We start from the raw sequence: 19690 nt of genomic DNA on the forward strand, positions 1-19690 counted from the left end.
TAATTTTTTCTTTCTTAAAATATCATTAAAATATTAATATTTAATTGGAGCAGTAACCACAATTTCTATATCAAATATTAATATTTGTAATAAATTAACAATGTTAAAATACCCTAATTCTTTTAGTTATTTTCAAAAAATATAGTGTATTATTATTATTTTCACTTTTTTTTTTTGTCATCTGAAATATATATTAAACTGAAAGGGTGGGATACATGAAAAGCCGGCAGGACTTTAACCTCCGGAAACTAAATTATTATTTTCACTTCAAAAAGGTAAAAATTGCAATCAGAATACTTATAAGGATAATTTGAAATATTATATGAGGAGGATAACTTGAAATTTTAAGCAGTTATAAAAAATTATTTTGGCCACAATGAGGCCATTGAAACAGGCCCATATTTGGATAAGGCCGTGAAAAATACTCAAAACGCTCCGCCATATATATCAGACCACATAACTTAACGAGAGAGAGAGAGAGAGAGTGAAATAGAGAGTCAGAGCGAGTTGAATCGAGAGAGGGAGGAAGAAGAATGGATCCAGAGCAAATCAACGAGTTCGTTGTAGGTTACTTGAAGAAGAAAGGTTTTAGTAGCGCTGCTAAAGACCTCGAAGACTTTCATCACCACAACAATGGTAGCAGTTTGAGTTCTATCGACTATCATAACGATCCTGAGCTTACCAAGCTCATTCGCTCCTTTTCCCAGTAATCTCTCTCACACCCTCTCTCTCTCTCTCTCTCTCTCTCTGGTTTATGTTTTACTGCGACTTGTGTTTGCAATTTTGGGGAATTTTGTTTTTGTGAATTTTGAAACCGTAAGCAAAATTATGACAGCTGAAACATTTCTGAGCATCGACGAATTGTTAAAATACACTTTCTGGGTGAAGCTGTCGTGTGACACTTTGTATCAATTTGTCTGTCAAATTTAAGTTTTTGTGAATACATCCCAGTGAGGTTTCTGATTCTTTTTGTGAAGAAATTAGGGTTTTTTTTTACTGATGTGTTGCAATTTCATGTAATTTGTTATGGAAATTGGTTCTGTAGAACAAATGGTTATTAAAATGTGGTTCCTTTGGGTTTCCAGACAAGAAGATGATCCAACTCGGTACCGTGAGTGTTACAGCAAATTAAGGTCATGGGCATATAATTCACTGGATTTATATAAGGTGGTTTTTTTTTTTTCTCGTTTGGCTGTTTTGTGTATTTTGTGTGGAGCTTAATGAAACTGACAAGGTGCTTTTTGATTTGTAGCATGAATTGCTCCGAGTGATGTATCCTGTGTTTATTCATTGTTACATGGATCTGGTGGGAAAAGGGCACACTCAAGAGGGTACTTCTCGAAATTACATTTAGATGTTCTGAGTATTCTTTTTTTTTAGCTTAGGTATAAGATGTCTGTAACAAGTGTGACTTATGCCACTATGGGCAATACTTTTCTTGTTACCAGCAAGAGGCTTCTTTAACAGCTTCCGCAAAGATCATGAAATGGTACACTTACGGGATCTTCAGAAACTGGAAGGCGTTCTTGCTCCTTCTCATCTAGAGGTTTTAAAGCTAGCATTTTATAGTCGTATAATGTTGAGAATGGAATTAGTATTTTTTTAGTTATCAACTTTCTTTATGACCTTTTTCTTATCAGGAGATGGAGTTTGCTCGTTCTCTTAGAAAAAGCAAGGTCAACATCAAAATTTGTCAGGTAGACTTAAGTGTGAAATGACTAGTAGCTGTAACAGGCAAATGCTTTAAGGTTTCTGGTCTGATTAACTGAATTCCGTGAATGCAGACGTCTAATATGCTTGCTGAATGTTGCAGTATTCATATGATCTGTTACTTCAGTATCTACATAGAACAGAATCAACTTTAATGCTTGGTATTATTAACGAGCACATCAATTTCCAAGGTATATATGTGTTTCTTTCTCATAGATATGCAATAGCATGTAACATATATTTGAGTAGAAGGTTGAATCCACTAGTTGATCATGGGTAATTTGTTGCAGTCTACTCGGGACAGCCTACTTCCTCATCCGATGACATAGAGGCTGTCACCATTGTCGGGAGTTTTCAGGACACAGCTAATCACATCAATCAAAAAGAAATACAGTGGGGAGTACGTGTTTCCCTAAAGTTTTTATTTTCCGGAGTTGATACATGTTGATGCGTCATTCCTGGGAAGATTATAGATTTCCATATCCGTTAGCTAAATAGTTATTTGTTTTAACAGTTGCTTGAAGACTCGCTAGAAGATCGCCTTGAGAAGACTGGAGGTCTACTGTCTGATTCTGAGAAGGGACAAGGAGAAAGTAAAGACGGGGATGCGGATGATAGTAAGGTGATACGTAACTTCAACTTAGATCAGCAATTTTCAAACTAGAAAGCCCATATTTACTTGTATATTGATACTGTGTTCAGAAAAGACCCACTGATATTGGAAAGCAAGGCTCTTCAATAAAAAAGTTAAAGAAAGACAAAGCGGGAAATGCAACAGCAAAGGTTGCACGTCTAGAGACCAGCACAGTGCCACCAACGCCACGTGTAAAACCAGAACTTGCCTTGCCAGTAATGTACTTTCGAATCCCTTACCCAGTTTTTTGTGTTAGGATGTGATGAAAAAAGGAATGAACATGAGGTATCTGTCAGTGCATGATTGATTAGGAGAAATGAATATAGTTGCTCTCAAGTCTTAAAGACTCAACATCCTTTAACATAAATTAATTATTTTTCAAATTTTCTTTTTTCTCTTTCAGGTCTACAGATGTAGAGCAAACTATCCTTGAAGACCTTAGAAACCGTGTGCAGTTGAGTAGTGTTGCAATGCCATCTGTCAGCTTTTATACATTTGTTAATACTCATAACGGGTAAGTCCACCTCTCCTCTTAGTTTGTATTATTTATTTGCAACTTGTACTCACTCTGTTATTATTCCCCAGGTTAAACTGTGCATCTATATCTCATGATGGATCTCTGGTTGCTGGTGGGTTCTCAGATTCATCAATAAAGGTATGTAATTTTTGGATGGTTGGGATACGTTTCCCTTTCTCGTTTTCTTCCTCTCTTAAATGATGCCTAAGTTACGATCATGGTGTTCAGGTCTGGGACATGGCTAAGATAGGACAAACTGGCAGTGGTATGTTTTTACTCTGAAACAATAATTTTATGATAGCATTCATTGTGGGAACATATTTTTGACATCTACAATGAAGAATGAATTTCTCTCATACACGTCCCTTGTTGGTTTTGCATGATTCGCGTTTGTGTTTCCACCAGAAGTAATAGACTCTTAAGTTGTTTGGTTCCAGGTGCTTTGCAGGGTGAAAATGATACAAATGATCCAACCATAGGACCAAATGGAAGAAGAAATTATACATTATTACTGGGTCACTCAGGGCCTGTTTACTCGGCCACTTTCAGTCCTCCAGGAGATTTTGTTTTGTCTTCTTCAGCAGATACAACAAGTATGTATATGTCCGTCCTTCTACATATCCATATACTTTCTCATTAGTTTGGAGTTCTCTTAGTTACAATTCATGTTTTCATATGTGCAGTACGACTCTGGAGCACACAATTAAATGCCAATCTTGTGTGCTACAAGGGTCATAATTACCCTGTATGGGATGTCCAGGTATAACTGTTCAATTTTACATGTTTTTCTTCCTTAAATTGCAATGTATGGTGGACAGACATGTTAATACTCGTTTCATGGTGCAGTTTAGCCCTTTTGGGCATTACTTTGCAAGCTGTTCTCATGATCGTACTGCACGGATTTGGTCAATGGACCGAATACAACCTCTCCGAATAATGGCAGGGCATCTATCCGATGTCGATGTAAGTCTCTCCATCACCTTCATAGTTTGGGTTTTAATTTGCAAAGGTTAAAAATTTAAAGGGACCATTTGAGACTTTTGATTGGTTAACTCATGCATGGATAAAATTCAAACCGTTTTGGTATGCAATTGGAGTTAAATTTACCGTTTCACAGTTTAAAATGCTTTAGCTAACACATTGGATTCTTTATTGACTTAGAATAGTAGCGACTTTGATTTTTAACGCAACATTGGCAGTAATAACTTATAAATCATCGAGTTTATAGTTGATCCAAAGGTTGTTAGCCAGTCCACCTGAAGTCATGAGCTTATGATGGATTATTAGGATTGGCATTAATAGAGATGATTAGCTTCAATTTCCCTTTGGATGTACATTGACACGACTTTCGTTGTACTTACCAAATGTATTTGATTTCAGTGTGTACAGTGGCATCCCAATTGTAACTACATTGCAACCGGCTCTAGTGATAAGACAGTTAGACTCTGGGACGTGCAAACAGGGGAATGTGTTCGTATATTCATTGGGCACAGGAGTATGGTTTTATCATTGGCAATGTCTCCAGATGGGAGATATATGGCATCCGGTGATGAAGATGGCACCATAATGATGTGGGACCTATCAACAGCTCGCTGCATCACACCTCTCATGGGCCATAACTCATGTGTCTGGAGTCTCGCTTACAGGTGAGAGATCGAGACAAGAAGCAATCAGTATTCTTTGATCGTTCAGTTTTTGTTTGAGTTTGTGAAATCCAAAGAAAACGTACTATGATCCCTTGTCAGCGAAGTATTTGTTTTGGTTGATAGCTTATAATATTTGAGTTTGTTCTAGGACAACATTGTTTAAAGGTAGTTCAGGGTTTTGAACTAGAGTTGTAAGGTGTGGCTATTTCTATGTCTATTGGTTTAACTTCTTACTGGACTGGTAGATTTCTCTGTAGCCACACACACTCTTATGTTAACTTTTACGGAGGAGTTCTTGTCATGGGTTGGGGAAAGTTGTAGAGCGCTAATATCTGTTGAGTCGTTAATGGAATGACTGGCTTTGGTTGGTCAAGTCTGCTTGCTTCGAATAGTGAAACCGCAATTCCGATCACTCAAGAACTACTAGAACTTCTGACTAACCTGTTTTTCTGTTTCAGCGGTGAGGGCTCTCTTCTGGCCTCTGGATCCGCAGACTGCACAGTGAAACTGTGGGACGTCACCTCAAGTACTAAATCAACAAAGGCCGAGGAAAAGTGAGTTTGCTTCTTCCAAAGATGTATCATTGCTATTTTTGAATAGTAGATTGTTTTGTTTAAAATATATTTATTGTATCAGGAATGTGAACTCGAACAGATTGCGCTCACTCAGAACTTTCCCCACCAAGTCCACACCAGTTCACGCTCTCCGAGTAAGTTATGCTTTCTTTACTAGAATAAGTTCCACCATTCTCAGAACACTAGTAAGATTTTTCTCATTGTTGGATTCTTTGCTAAGTCTGTCAAGTTGTGCTTGTTAGTAAATAAACTCATCCCGACAATTAGTGAGAACAAACATTGATTAGAACCAAAGTTTCAGGGTGTGTGCCAAAAAAAAACTTTTCCATCATATAGAACCTTTCACTTAAACCCTAGGATTGCAAAGCTCGTTGATCAAACATATACTATAACTCAGGTTTTACATTGGTGCAGTTTTCTCGGAGGAATTTGTTGTTTGCTGCAGGAGCAATCTCTAAACCCGCAAGCTGATCAAACAATGGTATCAGATATTATTGGCTTAACATTCTTACAAGCTGTTGTAGATCAGAAGTAGAATAGTTATCTCCAAAGATATACCTGTTTGTAGCTTTCGTTTCTCATTTCTTTAATCCCAAAGATGTTGAGATTCTTTGAATGAACTACGCCCCATATGTGTCCAATCCAGGAATCCCTTATCTTCCACTTGGGAGCATATTGCCATGTAGGATTACTCCACAATTCCCATTTTTTACTGCCGTAACATTGTTGTCTCTCTCTGTCAATTGCAAAAACTTTGGATTTAAATGATTGGCTTTCTCATATTTTAGTTTATAGACGGTCGTTTTCATTAGCCATCATATCTTCTGCCTATGATCAGATGTTATGGTAGAACCGTAGACAGTTCGAACCGGTTTTTCTTTTTGGTTAACACGTAACAATTTTAACGGTTGATATATTCTAACGACATTTAAACATCGATCTTTTAATATTTTTAAACGGTAAAAGCGATTTACAATTTTGAAGAGTGACACTACATCGATCTTATTAAGCACCAAAAGATTGATTCATCTTGCTATGTATGATCTAATATGTGTATCCATCCGGTTGATCTAAGTTTTGTCACAACCTAGTTCAGATGGCCTCGCGGTAAAGCAGTCATTAATATCGGCAGTGCACGGTCAGGATAATCCAGTTTTAGCAATCAGTTGACTCTCTTTTTTCATACCAACCCGTTTCCATTTGTTCTTTTTATCATTTTCACTTAGTTTAACATTTTACCTTATTCAATCCTAATTAAGAAATTTATTAGATACTAGTAACATGCATTATTTTGTAGAAACATTTTTTTCTCCTAGTTTTTAGAGACTGTACTTGAATATATTAGATCTGAAGAGAAAAATATGTATGGTATGAAAGACATTTTGCTTCAAATTTTGGATGAGACATAAAATCTACCAAAAGTAGATTTGGTTGTTTATGTGATTAGACGACTGTCTACATTTGGAGTTATATGTGAGGGTGTGTTTCCTGTTATCTCCCGGTCAGTTTTCGCATCACTTTCTCAGAAACAAAATAAATTAACATATTTTAATAGTAGTAATATAATTTACAATAAATTAACATATCTTAATTCAGAAAACCCAAACCGAAATCCAGACTAATCATCATGATTTATATTCTTTTTTGGAACTTAGGTTAAATATTCCGAATTATTCTCTCTATTTCACAAATAATGTCAGTTGGACACATTTCACACAAATTAAGAAAAACTTAAATTATACTTTCTCTGTGTTTATTTCTAACCTAATTTATCATTATTTCTGGGTAGAAAGAGAAAATATAACCCACTAAGTAATATGTCACTTAAAACAAATATAAATTAAAAAAATTATTTTAGAGTTCTAATCTAAAAAAAATAATCTTTTAGGAACACAATTTTTTTTTAAAACATCAATTTATTAAGGACAGATGGAGTACATGTTTATCCTTATTTAATAAACGATTAATGGTTTAAATTCAATAAAATGAGCTTTGGGTTTAGGGGTAAATTAGAAAATTAGCATTAAAAATACATTAGAAATATAAAATAATACTCTTTGTGAAACAAAAAAAAATCTAAAATAACACTTTTGGTGAAATAGAGGAAGTAATAATTTTAATACTCAAAACTATTTAATCATGTTTAGTTGATTGGTATAGCAGTGAGTATCATATATGATATTTATATTTAATATATGATATTAATTAAATAAATATAATTTAAATGTGTTTCATTAAGAAAATTAATTATCACTCATTGCTATATAATATTTTATATTTAATAAATACTACAAATTCTTATACAAATAAATGTGTAATTTAATAATTTTCAATTATATATATTTATAATGTAACACATTAATTACAAAATAATTAATATATCTTATAAGTTTTTTTTATAAAATTGTATATCTATATTTACATTTTTAATTTCAATAAATTTTTTAAATATATATAATATAAAACATTAAATTATAATAAAAAATAATATATATTATAAACGGTATATTCACATTAATATTTTAATGTATTAAATAAATTATTATATTATTTTAAATAATAACATTAAGTAGTTTTTCATATATATATTATCTTATAACAAATAATTTTATATTTTCTATTTTATGAAATCATAATTTTATATTTTTACAAAATAAATTAATTATTTAAAATTATTTTAATATAATAATATTGTAGAGTTAAATGCTTGGAAAATGCTTCAAATGAGAGCATATAGAAAGAGAGCATATGAGAGCATCTGCAGCTTCTAAATGTTCTCTTATATGCTCTCCTAATAAATGTTGATTGGATGATAAAATTTAAAATGCTTCTTCATATGCTCTTCCAATCAAGACCTTAATTACAGCCTTTTTACGGTATGTAGATAACCAACAACAAATAAACTATTTATCAATGCAAATGAGACATTCACTACATCACATCAAATCAATTCATCATCTCTCATCAAATTCAAAACAATCAATTCATCATAAACAATTCCAAAGAGTTTTTTTTTGTGTGACATATTTCCAAAGAGTTTACTACTACTCCTAGTGGATGTTATTTCTGCAAGTGTATTATTTTGGGTTAGTTACTTTTAAAATTTTTTACCAATAAAATAATTCCACTTAGAGAAATAATCATTGCAAATGTGTTACTTGTCACTTTATTGATTTGAGTAAATTTAGCTAATCTTGTAAAATATTAGATTATAATAAGGCCCCAAAAACCGAGTTACTGTTTAAAACCTTTTACTATATGACACTTGACTATGCTCATACATAGAATTTTCAGATTAAAAAAATAGACAAAAGTTTTACAGAAATTTAAAAGAGTATTTGAGAATTAATTTTAAGAAATTGAAAGACAGATCTAATAATTACATACAGGATAAATAATGAATAGCTACATGTCACCATCTCTTTAAAGTAAGATCCAATGTTCTGTATCTTTTGACCATGATTGATGTAAACTATATCATATAATATTATACGTGGAAAATTAGAATACTCATAAAGCTACCATAATCCATAATAAATTTTGACAATTCACAATTTCACATAATTCATTTTCAATAATCATTTATATGAGTAATTTATCGCATATACAAAAAATGATTTATTAAATTTTGTAGAGATAAGTTCTGTGTATTATTGAAAAAGTTAAGTTATATTTCAATAACACTAGATTATAATAAAAATACAACTTACTTATAAGAAAATTAACAAAAGTTTTTGAATAGAATTTAAAAACTACAAAAATAATAACAATGGAATCCTAAAAGTATAAAATAAAATAAAGAAAATATATATTAAAATAAAATAATTATGAGTTTGTCTTATTCAATCTTTTCGATTGCTTATTTCTAAGCTATTTTTGTAAAACTATATTCCTCCAGTTTAGGCTTCTAATCATATTATTTTATTTTAATGTATGTGTGGTTGACAAAAAAAAAGAGTTAGTTTACTAATAAGGTGAAGCCCAAGTACAATGACTGAGATAAAACGCATAAAAACTCCCACTAATTATAAAATAACTTTTGAAAACAATTTTTTCACATCATTTAGATAGACAGTATCCAACTTACAATCCAATTTTTACGATGCAAAGTAACATAAATTACTATAAAAAGAAAAATATGTATAGGTAGAAGTAGAACCTTAACCATTTGATTAGAATCACTTAGCTTTTTCTAACGAAGATAATATGTAATTCTGAATCAGCTTTCCCATTTCTGTGTCGGCCATATGTAAACGTTGGATCCAATAACTAGGTCGCAATCCCATTCGACAAATATACAAAGTTTAAAGTTTAAACCATTAGATATTTCTATTTCATAACTAGCTAAAGTAAATTAGACTTGGCTGCTATATGTGCGAAATAAGTTTAAGTTAAACGTTGGAAATGTTAAAGTGGTTAGATTGTTAGGAATTATACTATTGAAGATGTTGAGAAAGAAACACGTTTACTCGACGCTCAGGTGTGTTTGATCTTACCCCGACGTGGCTTTCGAAAAGAAAAGTTTCAAGTGGTTGAAGAAAGCGACTTTTGTCATGCAACCTTAGTTTGTATATCACGATGAAATTAAGTGGGAAACCAAAATACATTTTGACAAATCCACAAAACTCTTTAGACGATAAAGAAGAAGATCGTGGTTTCCTTTAAGATTTACACAAATTTAAAAGGTTTATCTTTTAATACTATTCTTCAAGTCGTAAACATGGTCAACAATTTCTCACTAAGATACGAAACAAAATCGATAAATATATGTGTGTTAAGACTTGAGAGAGTAATTAATTTGAGTGGTTTACAAGTTGTTCTATGAGTGTAGATATTTCCATAGATGACTTTTTTATTAGACTCACGAATTAATAATTAGACAGTCCACTAAATAAAATATATCAAAATCAAAGAGGAAGAAGAGGAACAATAAAGTTATTAAGGTCTATGCTCTAAGTTCTAACCAAGTGGTTTGTTATTAACTCTGTAACTAGTTTGAGCTTTGCTCTAGTCTCAATAGAGGACAAAGGAAGGAACAGATGAAGGAGAGACCCACACGAGAAGCCAAAGGAGAGTAGGAGACAGAAATGGTCACTTACCTCGTGGAGTTACAAAAAGTAGACTAAACTGGCCTGAAATTTTTTGGATGGTCCATTAACAGTACTCTTCCTTTTCAATTTATTGTCATCTTTCTCTCCTGTCGTTTCATCAGATGTACTAGCTTTAACTATTTTGAGAAAGCGCTTCGTTTTCAATTGTCCTTTCTTTTGCATCCCTTAACTCCTAGCTTTTTCTCTTCATAAAAGAAAAGGTTTTCATATATAAATAAAGTTGGAAACTGCACAAACTCAATTATCAAGTTTACCAATTCACCATCTTAAAAAAAAACGAAAAGCATATTCCTGGTTACAAATTAGAAAAACCCTAATGACGAGCGACTGGGCGATTGGCGGCGGCAAGTTTTTGCTTCCATAGATCGGTGAAGATTTGAAGTTTTCCTCGACCCTCGAGTGTTATTTCGTTTCTCTGCCTTCGTTTGTTTTCGTGGTTTGATCTTTGGGCTTTTGGAATATTGCTTTTTGGATTGCTTTTTCCTCGTCAATCGAGTGGGTTTGGAAGATGTATCGAGATAGGGATCTGCGTAGTCAGGAGAAGAGAAGGGTAGATGAGTCCTGACATAAGGAGGTAGAGAGAGGTACAAGACAAAAGGATTTGGTACGGGAACAGTCAAGCCGCTCACAAGACGGGAGCTTGGGTCATCGACAGTCTGAAGCTACATCGGATCTAACCCAGGGTGAAGGAGGAGATGATGATATCATTCGGGTTCCACGCTTTGATAACTCTGATTTGATTGAGAAATTTCAGAACTCCCTTGTGGGTAGGATGTTTCACTCGGGTAGTCGAAGTATTGATGCCTTGATTGCCTTTATGCCAAAGGCTAGGATCTGGGATGTTGAGAGTAGAGTTAAAGGAACAAACCTGGGAAATGGAAAATTCCAGTTTGATTTTGAAGATGGTGCTGATTTGGAGAGGGTACTTGCCCGGAGACCTTGCCATTTTAATCAATGGAGCTTTGCCTTGGAATGATGGGAACCAAACGTCCGGGAGGACTTCCCAAACTTAATGGTATTCTGGGTTAAAATTAATGGTATTCCGAAGCATTACCGTAAAATTGTGGTGTATCAGAGTATTGGTGAAGCCATTGGGTCTGTAATTTCGGTGGATACTGATGGAGAACGAGTTTGGGTGTCATTGAATGGGGATCAACCACTTCAGTTTGAACGAAAAGTGGGCTTTGATAATGGAGACATAGTCAAGGTAACTCTTGCCTACAAAGTTCTTTTTCGCTACTGCTTTACCTGCAAACGAATCTCCCACGAGGAGAGAACATGTCCTCTGTTATCAGATGCAGACAGAGAAAAGAACAGACGTCTCCGGGCAGAAGAATACGCACACACAGATGAATTCAGAAGCCGGTTTGCTCAGCCGAAGGGTCAGGACCTTTTGTTAACTGGGAGAGACAAAGCGGAAGTTCGAAAGGGAGAAGGTGATAGTGAGGATTCGATTAGGCGCTCATCTGAGCGTTGGTCGTCACGCGAAGAAGCACATCAGGGTAAGGAGAGTAGGAACAGAAACATTTGGCAACGTCTGGAAGATCCAAGAAACGTTAACTATCCCCGTTATCGGGAGAGGTACCATCCCTATGGTGAGGGAAGAAGGGACCGCATCCCCTCTCAGACTGAAGTCTCTTTTAACTCTGTGTCAAATACATAGTTACGTTTTGATAGCAGAAATGTTGCACCATATAATATGAAAGATAGGGAAAACAGACGGCCAGGTGAAGGAAATAGCTGAAGCCCTTGATTCGCAACGCACTATCTCGGATAACAACGACGGTTTCTACAGACCGTACTCGGATGCTAGGCCAAGCGATCATAGAAGAGGATATAGGAGCCGAACAAACACGTCTCTGAAAGGAAAGGATGCAGTTTACTATAGACCAAAGACAAAAGATCTTCCTGGACCTAGTGGAGGGATTTCCACAGCGAGGCTAAATCCAACTACTATAACGGAGTCTACGAATGAAGCCTTAGTTCTTCCTCCGCCTCCCGTAGTTCGCGATGTGACTCCCACAAAAGTCAATGAAGCTACTGGATCAAAACCACCTGGTGATGAGATGGCCGCTACAAGGGATTCCCCTAGAAATGATTATATCACAGTACAAAAACAAGGCTCCCCCCCCCTTTGTAATGGATGCGGAAATGATAGACAATGATGACCTATTAGATGATGAGAATACTCAGGAAGAGCCGATGGAAGTTGATGTGTATCTTCAGGAAGTGGGACTGTTGAAAGACGGAGTTCTGGTTAACGCACAACCGGAGGATGGAGCTGAACAGATTGAAGCAATATCTCAGCTATCCCCGGTCAAGAAAACGCAACAAAGGCTTGAGCTAGGTCAGAATCAGGCTAAAGGGAAAGACAAGGAACGCCTGAAATCACGTCCCTCAAAGGTCCCTTCGGCAGGACGGGGGTCCAAGTCATCGAAAGATCTGGCCAAGGATGCCAAGTCTCCAAGGAGACGTTCACCACGAGGTCCGGAGATTAAAGGTATCGCGACTAGGAAGACAAACGCTCTCCGCGGGAGATCACCATCCAAGAAAGCGCCAACAACGGTTACTCATACAAAAACTCTTTCAGTCCCTCGCTGTGAGGTGTTCCCTTCTGCGATAAGCAAGAAGGCTTTTGCTGTTTCAGGTTCGGTGGGGTCCCAGAAACCACCCAGTTCGGATACATGAATGCAATAGCATGGAACTGTCAGGGAGCGGGCGCTTACCTGACGATTGAGCATCTGAGGGAGCTCAGAAGATGTATTTTTCCTTCTTTCTTTTTTCTTTCAGAAACAAAAAACAATTTTTCTTTTTTGCAAAATATTCAAATTTCTTTTGGTTATGATAAATTGTTCACTGTGGAGCCCTCGGGCAGAAGCGGTGGACTGGCTTTGTTTTACATGGAGTCTCCTGATGTGAAAATTCTTTATTCCAATAATCGCATGATTGATATTGAGACTACTATTGAGGGACATAAAGTTTTTATGACTTTTATCTATGGTGATCCGGTTATAGCATACCGAGAGAATGTATGGGAAAGGTTGACGAGGATGAGCATCAATAGAGTTGGAGCTTGGTTCATGATTGGCGACTTCAACGACATAATCGGCAACCATGAAAAACGTGGAGGACGTCGTAGAGCTGAGGCTACTTTTATTCCTTTTAGAACAATGTTGGCAAACTGCGGCATGTTAGAATCCCCTTACAAAGGTAATTTTCTTTCCTAGGCTGGTAAAAAACGTAAGGGAAGAGTACAATGTTGACTAGATAGGGCGGTTGGCAACGAAGACTGGCACAACTTATTTTCCCACACTGATGTGGAGTATCTAAAACTATGGGGCTCAGATCATCGGCCTGTACTGGCTAGAATTAAGTCTCGGAATCAAAGGGTTCAAAGAAGCTTCAAATTCGACAAGAGATGTCTCGGGAAACCAGGTTTCCGTAAAATGATAGAGGATTTTTGGAACGAGGAAAATCCATCTGGCCATCCGGACCTTTTCTCAAAAGTTGCGGAGTGTCGTAAAGCTATCTCCCGATGAAAAAGAGCTAACCCATCAAACTCGGAAAAAAGATAGAAGAACTTAAAGTAAAAATCGATGTTGCACAAGGATTAGACTCGATTACCGCAGAGGAAGAATTGCAACTAAAATGGCAACTATGTGCAGCATTTAGGGATGAAGAGACATACTGGAGACAAAAAAAAGTCGGGCAATATGGATGCGAGAGGGTGATAGGAACACTAAATACTTCCATGCGTCCACAAAGCAGAGGCGTGCGCGTAACCGGATCATTAGTATCGACAATGGGGAAGGTGGCCGAGCGGAGTCGGATGCAGCTATAGAACAAGTGGCGATTTCTTTTTTTGAAAACCTTTTCACTGCTTCGACCACGAGTGGGTTAGAGGAGATTATCCAGCTTATTCCTGAGAAAGTATCCCCGGAGACTAACAGAACGCTTACCCGCGAGCCATCCGATGGTGAGATCAAAAAAGCACTCTTTGGTATAAACCCAGACAAAGCCCCAGGCCCGGATGGAATGACAAGAATCTTTTACCAGAAGTTTTGGCATGTGGTTGGTAAGGATATTATTGCTATGGTCTGTGACTTTTTTGAAACATGAACACTAGACCCTTGTCTCAATTATACAAACATCTGTTTAATCCCAAAGAATGAGAGACCGAGAGCTATGACAGAATTCAGACCGATAAGTTTATGCAATGTGAGTTACAAGATAATTGCTAAGGTCCTCAGTACTAGGATGCGGAAAATACTTCCCACGGTGATTTCAGAGACTCAATCGGCTTTTGTGGCTAGACGTCTAATCACGGACAATATCCTCTTAGCGCAAGAGAATTTCCATGCTCTGAGAAGAAACCCGATATGCCGGTCAAAATTTGTAGCCATTAAAACGGATATGAGTAAGGCATATAATAGGATAGAATAGTCCTTCTTAGAAGCGGTAATGAGAAAGCTTGGATTCGATAGCAAATGGATTGGTTGGATAATGAGCTGTATTTCCACGGTAACGTACAATGTCCTCATTAACGTGGAGGCAAAAGGTAATATAGTCCCGTCTAGGGGGCTACGCCAGGGAGATCCTCTTTCCCCTTTCCTGTTTATCCTCTGCACTGAAGTTTTGATTGCTCAACTTAAAAATGCTGAAGCAGAAGGGTGAATTACTGGCCTAAAAATCGCGCAAGGAAGCCTACCGGTCTCACACCTGCTGTTTGCTGATGATAGCCTCTTCTTCTGTAAAGCAGAAATCCAGCAATGTGCTGAGCTCTTAAAAATAATCAATAGCTACGGATTGGCTTCGGGACAGCAATTAAACCGAGATAAGTCGGCCATTTTATTTGGAAATAAAGTTCCAGCGGAAACTAAAGCTGGGCTAAAAACTGCCATTGGTATTGTCAAGGAGGGAGGCATGGGCATGTATTTAGGACTACCTGAATCAATTTGTGGTTCCAAACAGCAAGTGTTCTCATTTGTGCATGATAGACTTATATCACGTACCAATGCATGGTCAGCAAAACTCCTTTCGAAAGGAGGTAAGGAGGTGCTCATAAAATCGGTAGCTCAAGCTCTCCCAACATATGTAATGTCCTGCTTTTTGTTACCGCAAAATGTCCTTGGTAAACTTAGGGGTGCTATTGCTAAGTTCTGGTGGAGTACCAAGAATGCTAACAGTGGCTTACACTGGATTGCTTGGAATAAAATTTGTATCCCCTTAGCGAAAGGTGGTCTAGGCTTCCGAGATCTGAAAGAATTCAACCTAGCACTATTAGCGAAACAACTTTGGAGACTACTTAGATTCCCAGATTCCCTTCTATGTCGAGTTCTCAAGGGACGCTACTTTCGATACTCGAATCCGCTGGATACTTCCAAAGCAAATTCCCCATCTTTTGGGTGGCGAAGTATTATGGCAGCAAAACCCTTACTTAACAAAGGACTCCGGAAAAACATCCAATCCGGATTCAACACGAAGGTATGGGATGATAATTGGATTCCTACTATTCCTGCTAGGTCCGCGAAGGGCAATGGAGGCCCAAAAGATCCTAATTTGTACGTGAATCACCTCATCGACTTTGAAACAAAAGAATGGAAGCAAGATAAGTTAACTGAACTGATGGAACCGCAAGATTTTCCCCTGATTCTAGGCCTCAAGCCCAGCAAGACCTTTATGACGGATGATTATATCTAGATACATACAAAATCGGGCCAATACACGGTGAAGTCGGGTTACCTACTGGCTACAGAGGAAATCAATACCAGTTCGGAAGTCGTTGAACCAAGCTTGTCGAGATTAAAAGGTCAGGTATGGAGAGTGCAGGCTCCTAGGAAGATCAAGCATTTCATGTGGCAGGCAATAGCAGGGTGCATTGCTTCGTGTAGTCGTCTAGCGGACCGTCACTGTGGAACAGATAGAACGTGTCCAAGATGCGGGGCGGACGAGGAGTCTATAAACCACGTCTTATTCGACTGTCCCCCCGTGCTCCAGGTATGGGCTCTCTCACCAATTCCGATATCTCTGGGGTCTTTCCCGTGTTCCTCTCTGTATTCGAATTTTGACTTCCTCTTCTGGAGAGCGAAGGATCAAGGCATAGACTCATCCCTTCTGGAATCATTTTCATGGGTACTCTGATACATCTGGAAAGTAAGGAATGTAAAAGTCTTCAGCAATATTGATATTATGCCGCCGGACACACGAGATATTGCCTTATCAGAGGCGGTGAGTTGGAAGCTGGCACAGGAAATGGGACGAGAAGAAGCGGATGGAGCTGTGGAGAAGGGAAATACAGTCCCGCAAGTACAAAGGGATGAACCAGTATGTCGTTTTGATGCTTCCTGGAAGGATATTGATCGCACCGCTGGGATGGGCTTTGAACTGCAGGGAGCCTCACGACCCCTGTATGGAGCAACGGGCGTCACAAGATAACTCACCCCTCTCCACGCTGAGCTTGACGGGCTGATCTTGGCGATGGAACAACTGCTCCTTAATGGTTTTGATAGAGTCCACTTTGAAACAGATTGCTCCAGTATTCCCAAGTTTTTGGACGAGTTAGAGGACTGGCCGGTTTTTGCTACTGAATCAGATTCATTTAATAGGCTCAGAGGAAGTTTCTCTATTTTTTCAATCTCTTATATTGTCCGTACAAACAATGTCCGTGCCGACTGTCTCGCTAAAAGCGCTCGAGCACGAGGATCACTTTTCTCCCATGTAAACTCGTAGATTCCGGAGTGGTTGGCTAATGAAGCTAACCTATTCGATCTAGCATAATAAAATATGGTGATATTGATGTCAAAAAAAAAAAAAAAAACGAAAAGCATGAATACATGATCATTTTTTATATATGTAGAGGATTCAACTTCAACACAAATTTAAATAAGCTTGTTGATCATATTCATAAGGTTGTTTTATCAACAAGATATACACGTTTTGGCTGATGAGTGATGGCATCTCAAAAATGTATGAAAGAGTATTCAATCCCGATAGAAATAGATATCTGAAAACTGAACTATAGTTTAATATATGGTTTAAAAGGATTCACTTTTTTATACCCATAAAAGTGGACACGAATTCAAACTAATCTCTCACACACAAAAAGCACCAAACTAAACCCTAGATTTATTTGCAAATTAAAGCATTGATTAAAATCCGAACAAGTTCTCTTGACTTATATATATCGAAAAAAAAAAAAATCAAAACCAATTTCAAATCGAAACCTTGATTGAATACTATAAATGTATGGATTGGGTTATTGAAGGAGGAAGCAAGGTAACGAGGAAATGGTCCTATTATATATATATATTGAGATAGAGAGGTATTAAGATGGTGTAGTTCCAATCAACTAGCTTTAAAGTGTTTCGTGAAGGGTGTGACAGCAAACCAAACCTACCTATCGCTCTCATTATAGTACTTTGGTCCACTTATTACAAAAACCTAAGGAAATGTTCTAGTGTAGGGTCTTGTTTTCTTTGTCTATTCCTTTCTAATACCATCTACTTCTGCTCCCATTCACTGATATAAAACCTCTTCCATAGCTATTAATAATAGAAAGATATAGAGATAAGAAATCATCACCTACAAAATTCTGTTCCCTTTTTAGGCGCTCTCATGGACGCTTCTATAGTTTCTTTCTCCGAAACTTTTCCAAATCAAGATTCTCTAAACCAGAGCCTAGAACAGAGAACCAAAGACGAAGAAAAAGACGTTCATGATTCTAGTCAAGAACAGCTCAATCAAGAACTCGATCTCATCGACTGCATAGACACAACCAGTAACGTTAAGGGAACTACATCCACAGAACAAAAGCTTTTCTCATGCAACTACTGTCAAAGAACTTTCTATAGCTCACAAGCGCTTGGTGGTCACCAAAACGCACACAAGAGAGAGCGGACGTTAGCGAAGAGAGGACAACGTCTGGCAGCATCAGCCTCAGCTTTTGGACATCCTTACAGTTTCTCTCCACTTCCAATCCATGGACAATACAACAGCAGGTTATTAGGGATTCAAGCTCATTCGATGAGCCATAAGGTAAGTTCATATAACGGATTTGGTGGTCACTATGGTCAGCTCAACTGGTCAAGACTTCCATTTGATCAACAACCAGCCATAGGTAAATTGCCTACAACAGAGAATTTTCATCATCATCACCATCAGATGATGATGATGGCTCCTTCACTTCCCAATAACATCGGTAGGTCATCAAGCAACATAGGAAGGATTCTAGAAGGGACACCGGCTCTTGAACAATGGTGCGGAGACGGAGGATTGTTAAGTACTAATCATGAAGAGCAACAAAAGCTTGACTTGTCCCTCAAGCTTTGAGATTCTTTTTCTTGATTCTTGAATTTAGTATCTTCAACTGTTTTTCTAGATATTGTTAGTAAATGTTGTGTATAGTAAAAACAGCTAATGTACATCTTTTCCACATAGTACTGTATCTACTTAGTCTGAGATTTTTAGACTTTACATAAATGGATTTCAGGTAGACACCCAAGAACCGTATAAAGTATAGAGTAAAGGAAAAATAAAAAACAAAGAAGAAGAAAAGATGATATTGAGATCTGTAGGAAGATTTGGTTTCATAGTCACAAGAAAAAAGAATTAATATTCTAATGTCAAAGTTGGGTTACCTAAAAGTTAGAACAATCATTCTATTTATTTAAAAGTTGCTAACAAGACATTTAAACAGAACAAAACAGATATAAATTTTAAAAGAAGACAGTTGCTGAGTAGGATGATGGTGTCACTAAAAAGCAAAGAGTACTATAAGAATATATATTGGATCACTATATGAATACATCACTATGCCTATAGTAACTAACAAAATATAGTATGTAACGTTAAATAAAGCATCCAATGGTTCTCTTTGTTAGGCCTCAAACTGGTGGACACTAGACAACGAATGAGATTATTAGAAGAAAAACATTATAAGAAAAACACGTCATAGATGTTGCTTTCATAACCAAAGAGTTCACGTGTTTTTTCAAAAATGGTCGAACATAATTTCTTGTGGTCGAAACACCAAATAACCGAGAACTCCTTTAGACTAATCGACAAAACCAATCGAATCAAGAACAAGCTAAGATCTCCTTAAGTGGAAACCGATTATGAAATCTGATTGATCTAAATGGTCTTTGAGAGTTACAAGAGAGTTGATGTTGGAATACAAACAATTGTTGAGATTATGTATCATGAATAATATTGTTCTGTTTGACAAAAAAAAAAAAAATAAATAATATTGTTCTCTGATACCAATTGTTGGGCTTTCCAAACCCAAACCAACTTTTTTTTTTTTGTCAACAACAGATCAGCTCAAACGAGCCAATTGGTAGGAAAAACATTTACAAACAATATTTGGTGCGGAGATGTACGCGCTTGGCGTGCCAAAGAATCCGCCCTTACATTAGCATTTCTAGGAATTAAAGATAAAGAAAAGAAAGAGAATTCCTCCCTATCAGTCTTGATGTCGTCAAGGTACGCCGAGAACGCTG

General features: G+C 36.9%; 2 protein-coding genes across 2 annotated transcripts; both read left to right on the forward strand.

Annotated features, from left to right (window-relative positions):
* Positions 467 to 5864, forward strand: LOC104770988 (transcription initiation factor TFIID subunit 5). The gene is made up of 19 exons (XM_010495460.1): positions 467 to 706; positions 1086 to 1167; positions 1253 to 1331; positions 1449 to 1546; positions 1641 to 1697; positions 1814 to 1901; positions 2001 to 2110; positions 2225 to 2332; positions 2413 to 2564; positions 2748 to 2858; positions 2930 to 2999; positions 3090 to 3126; positions 3299 to 3454; positions 3545 to 3621; positions 3708 to 3824; positions 4242 to 4507; positions 4966 to 5061; positions 5144 to 5216; positions 5497 to 5864. The coding sequence occupies exons 1-19, from the start codon at positions 534 to 536 to the stop codon at positions 5551 to 5553; spliced, it is 2007 nt and encodes a 668-aa protein (XP_010493762.1). The 5' UTR covers positions 467 to 533; the 3' UTR covers positions 5554 to 5864.
* LOC104770989 (zinc finger protein 3-like) lies at positions 17668 to 18644 on the forward strand. The gene has a single exon (XM_010495461.2). The coding sequence runs from the start codon at positions 17808 to 17810 to the stop codon at positions 18519 to 18521; it is 714 nt and encodes a 237-aa protein (XP_010493763.1). The 5' UTR covers positions 17668 to 17807; the 3' UTR covers positions 18522 to 18644.

This window comes from Camelina sativa, chromosome 20 (genome assembly GCF_000633955.1).
Source record: "Camelina sativa cultivar DH55 chromosome 20, Cs, whole genome shotgun sequence".
Classification (NCBI taxonomy): Eukaryota; Viridiplantae; Streptophyta; class Magnoliopsida; order Brassicales; family Brassicaceae; genus Camelina; species Camelina sativa.

Coding starts and splice junctions, on each gene's coding strand:
- LOC104770988 (XM_010495460.1), top strand. CDS start 534: ATGGATCCAGAGCAAATCAACGAGTTCGTTGTAGGTTACTTGAAGAAG. Junction 2,111..2,224: donor AAAAAGAAATACAGTGGGGA/GTACGTGTTTCC, acceptor TTGTTTTAACAG/TTGCTTGAAGACTCGCTAGA. Junction 4,508..4,965: donor GTCTGGAGTCTCGCTTACAG/GTGAGAGATCGA, acceptor TTTCTGTTTCAG/CGGTGAGGGCTCTCTTCTGG.
- LOC104770989 (XM_010495461.2), top strand. CDS start 17,808: ATGGACGCTTCTATAGTTTCTTTCTCCGAAACTTTTCCAAATCAAGAT.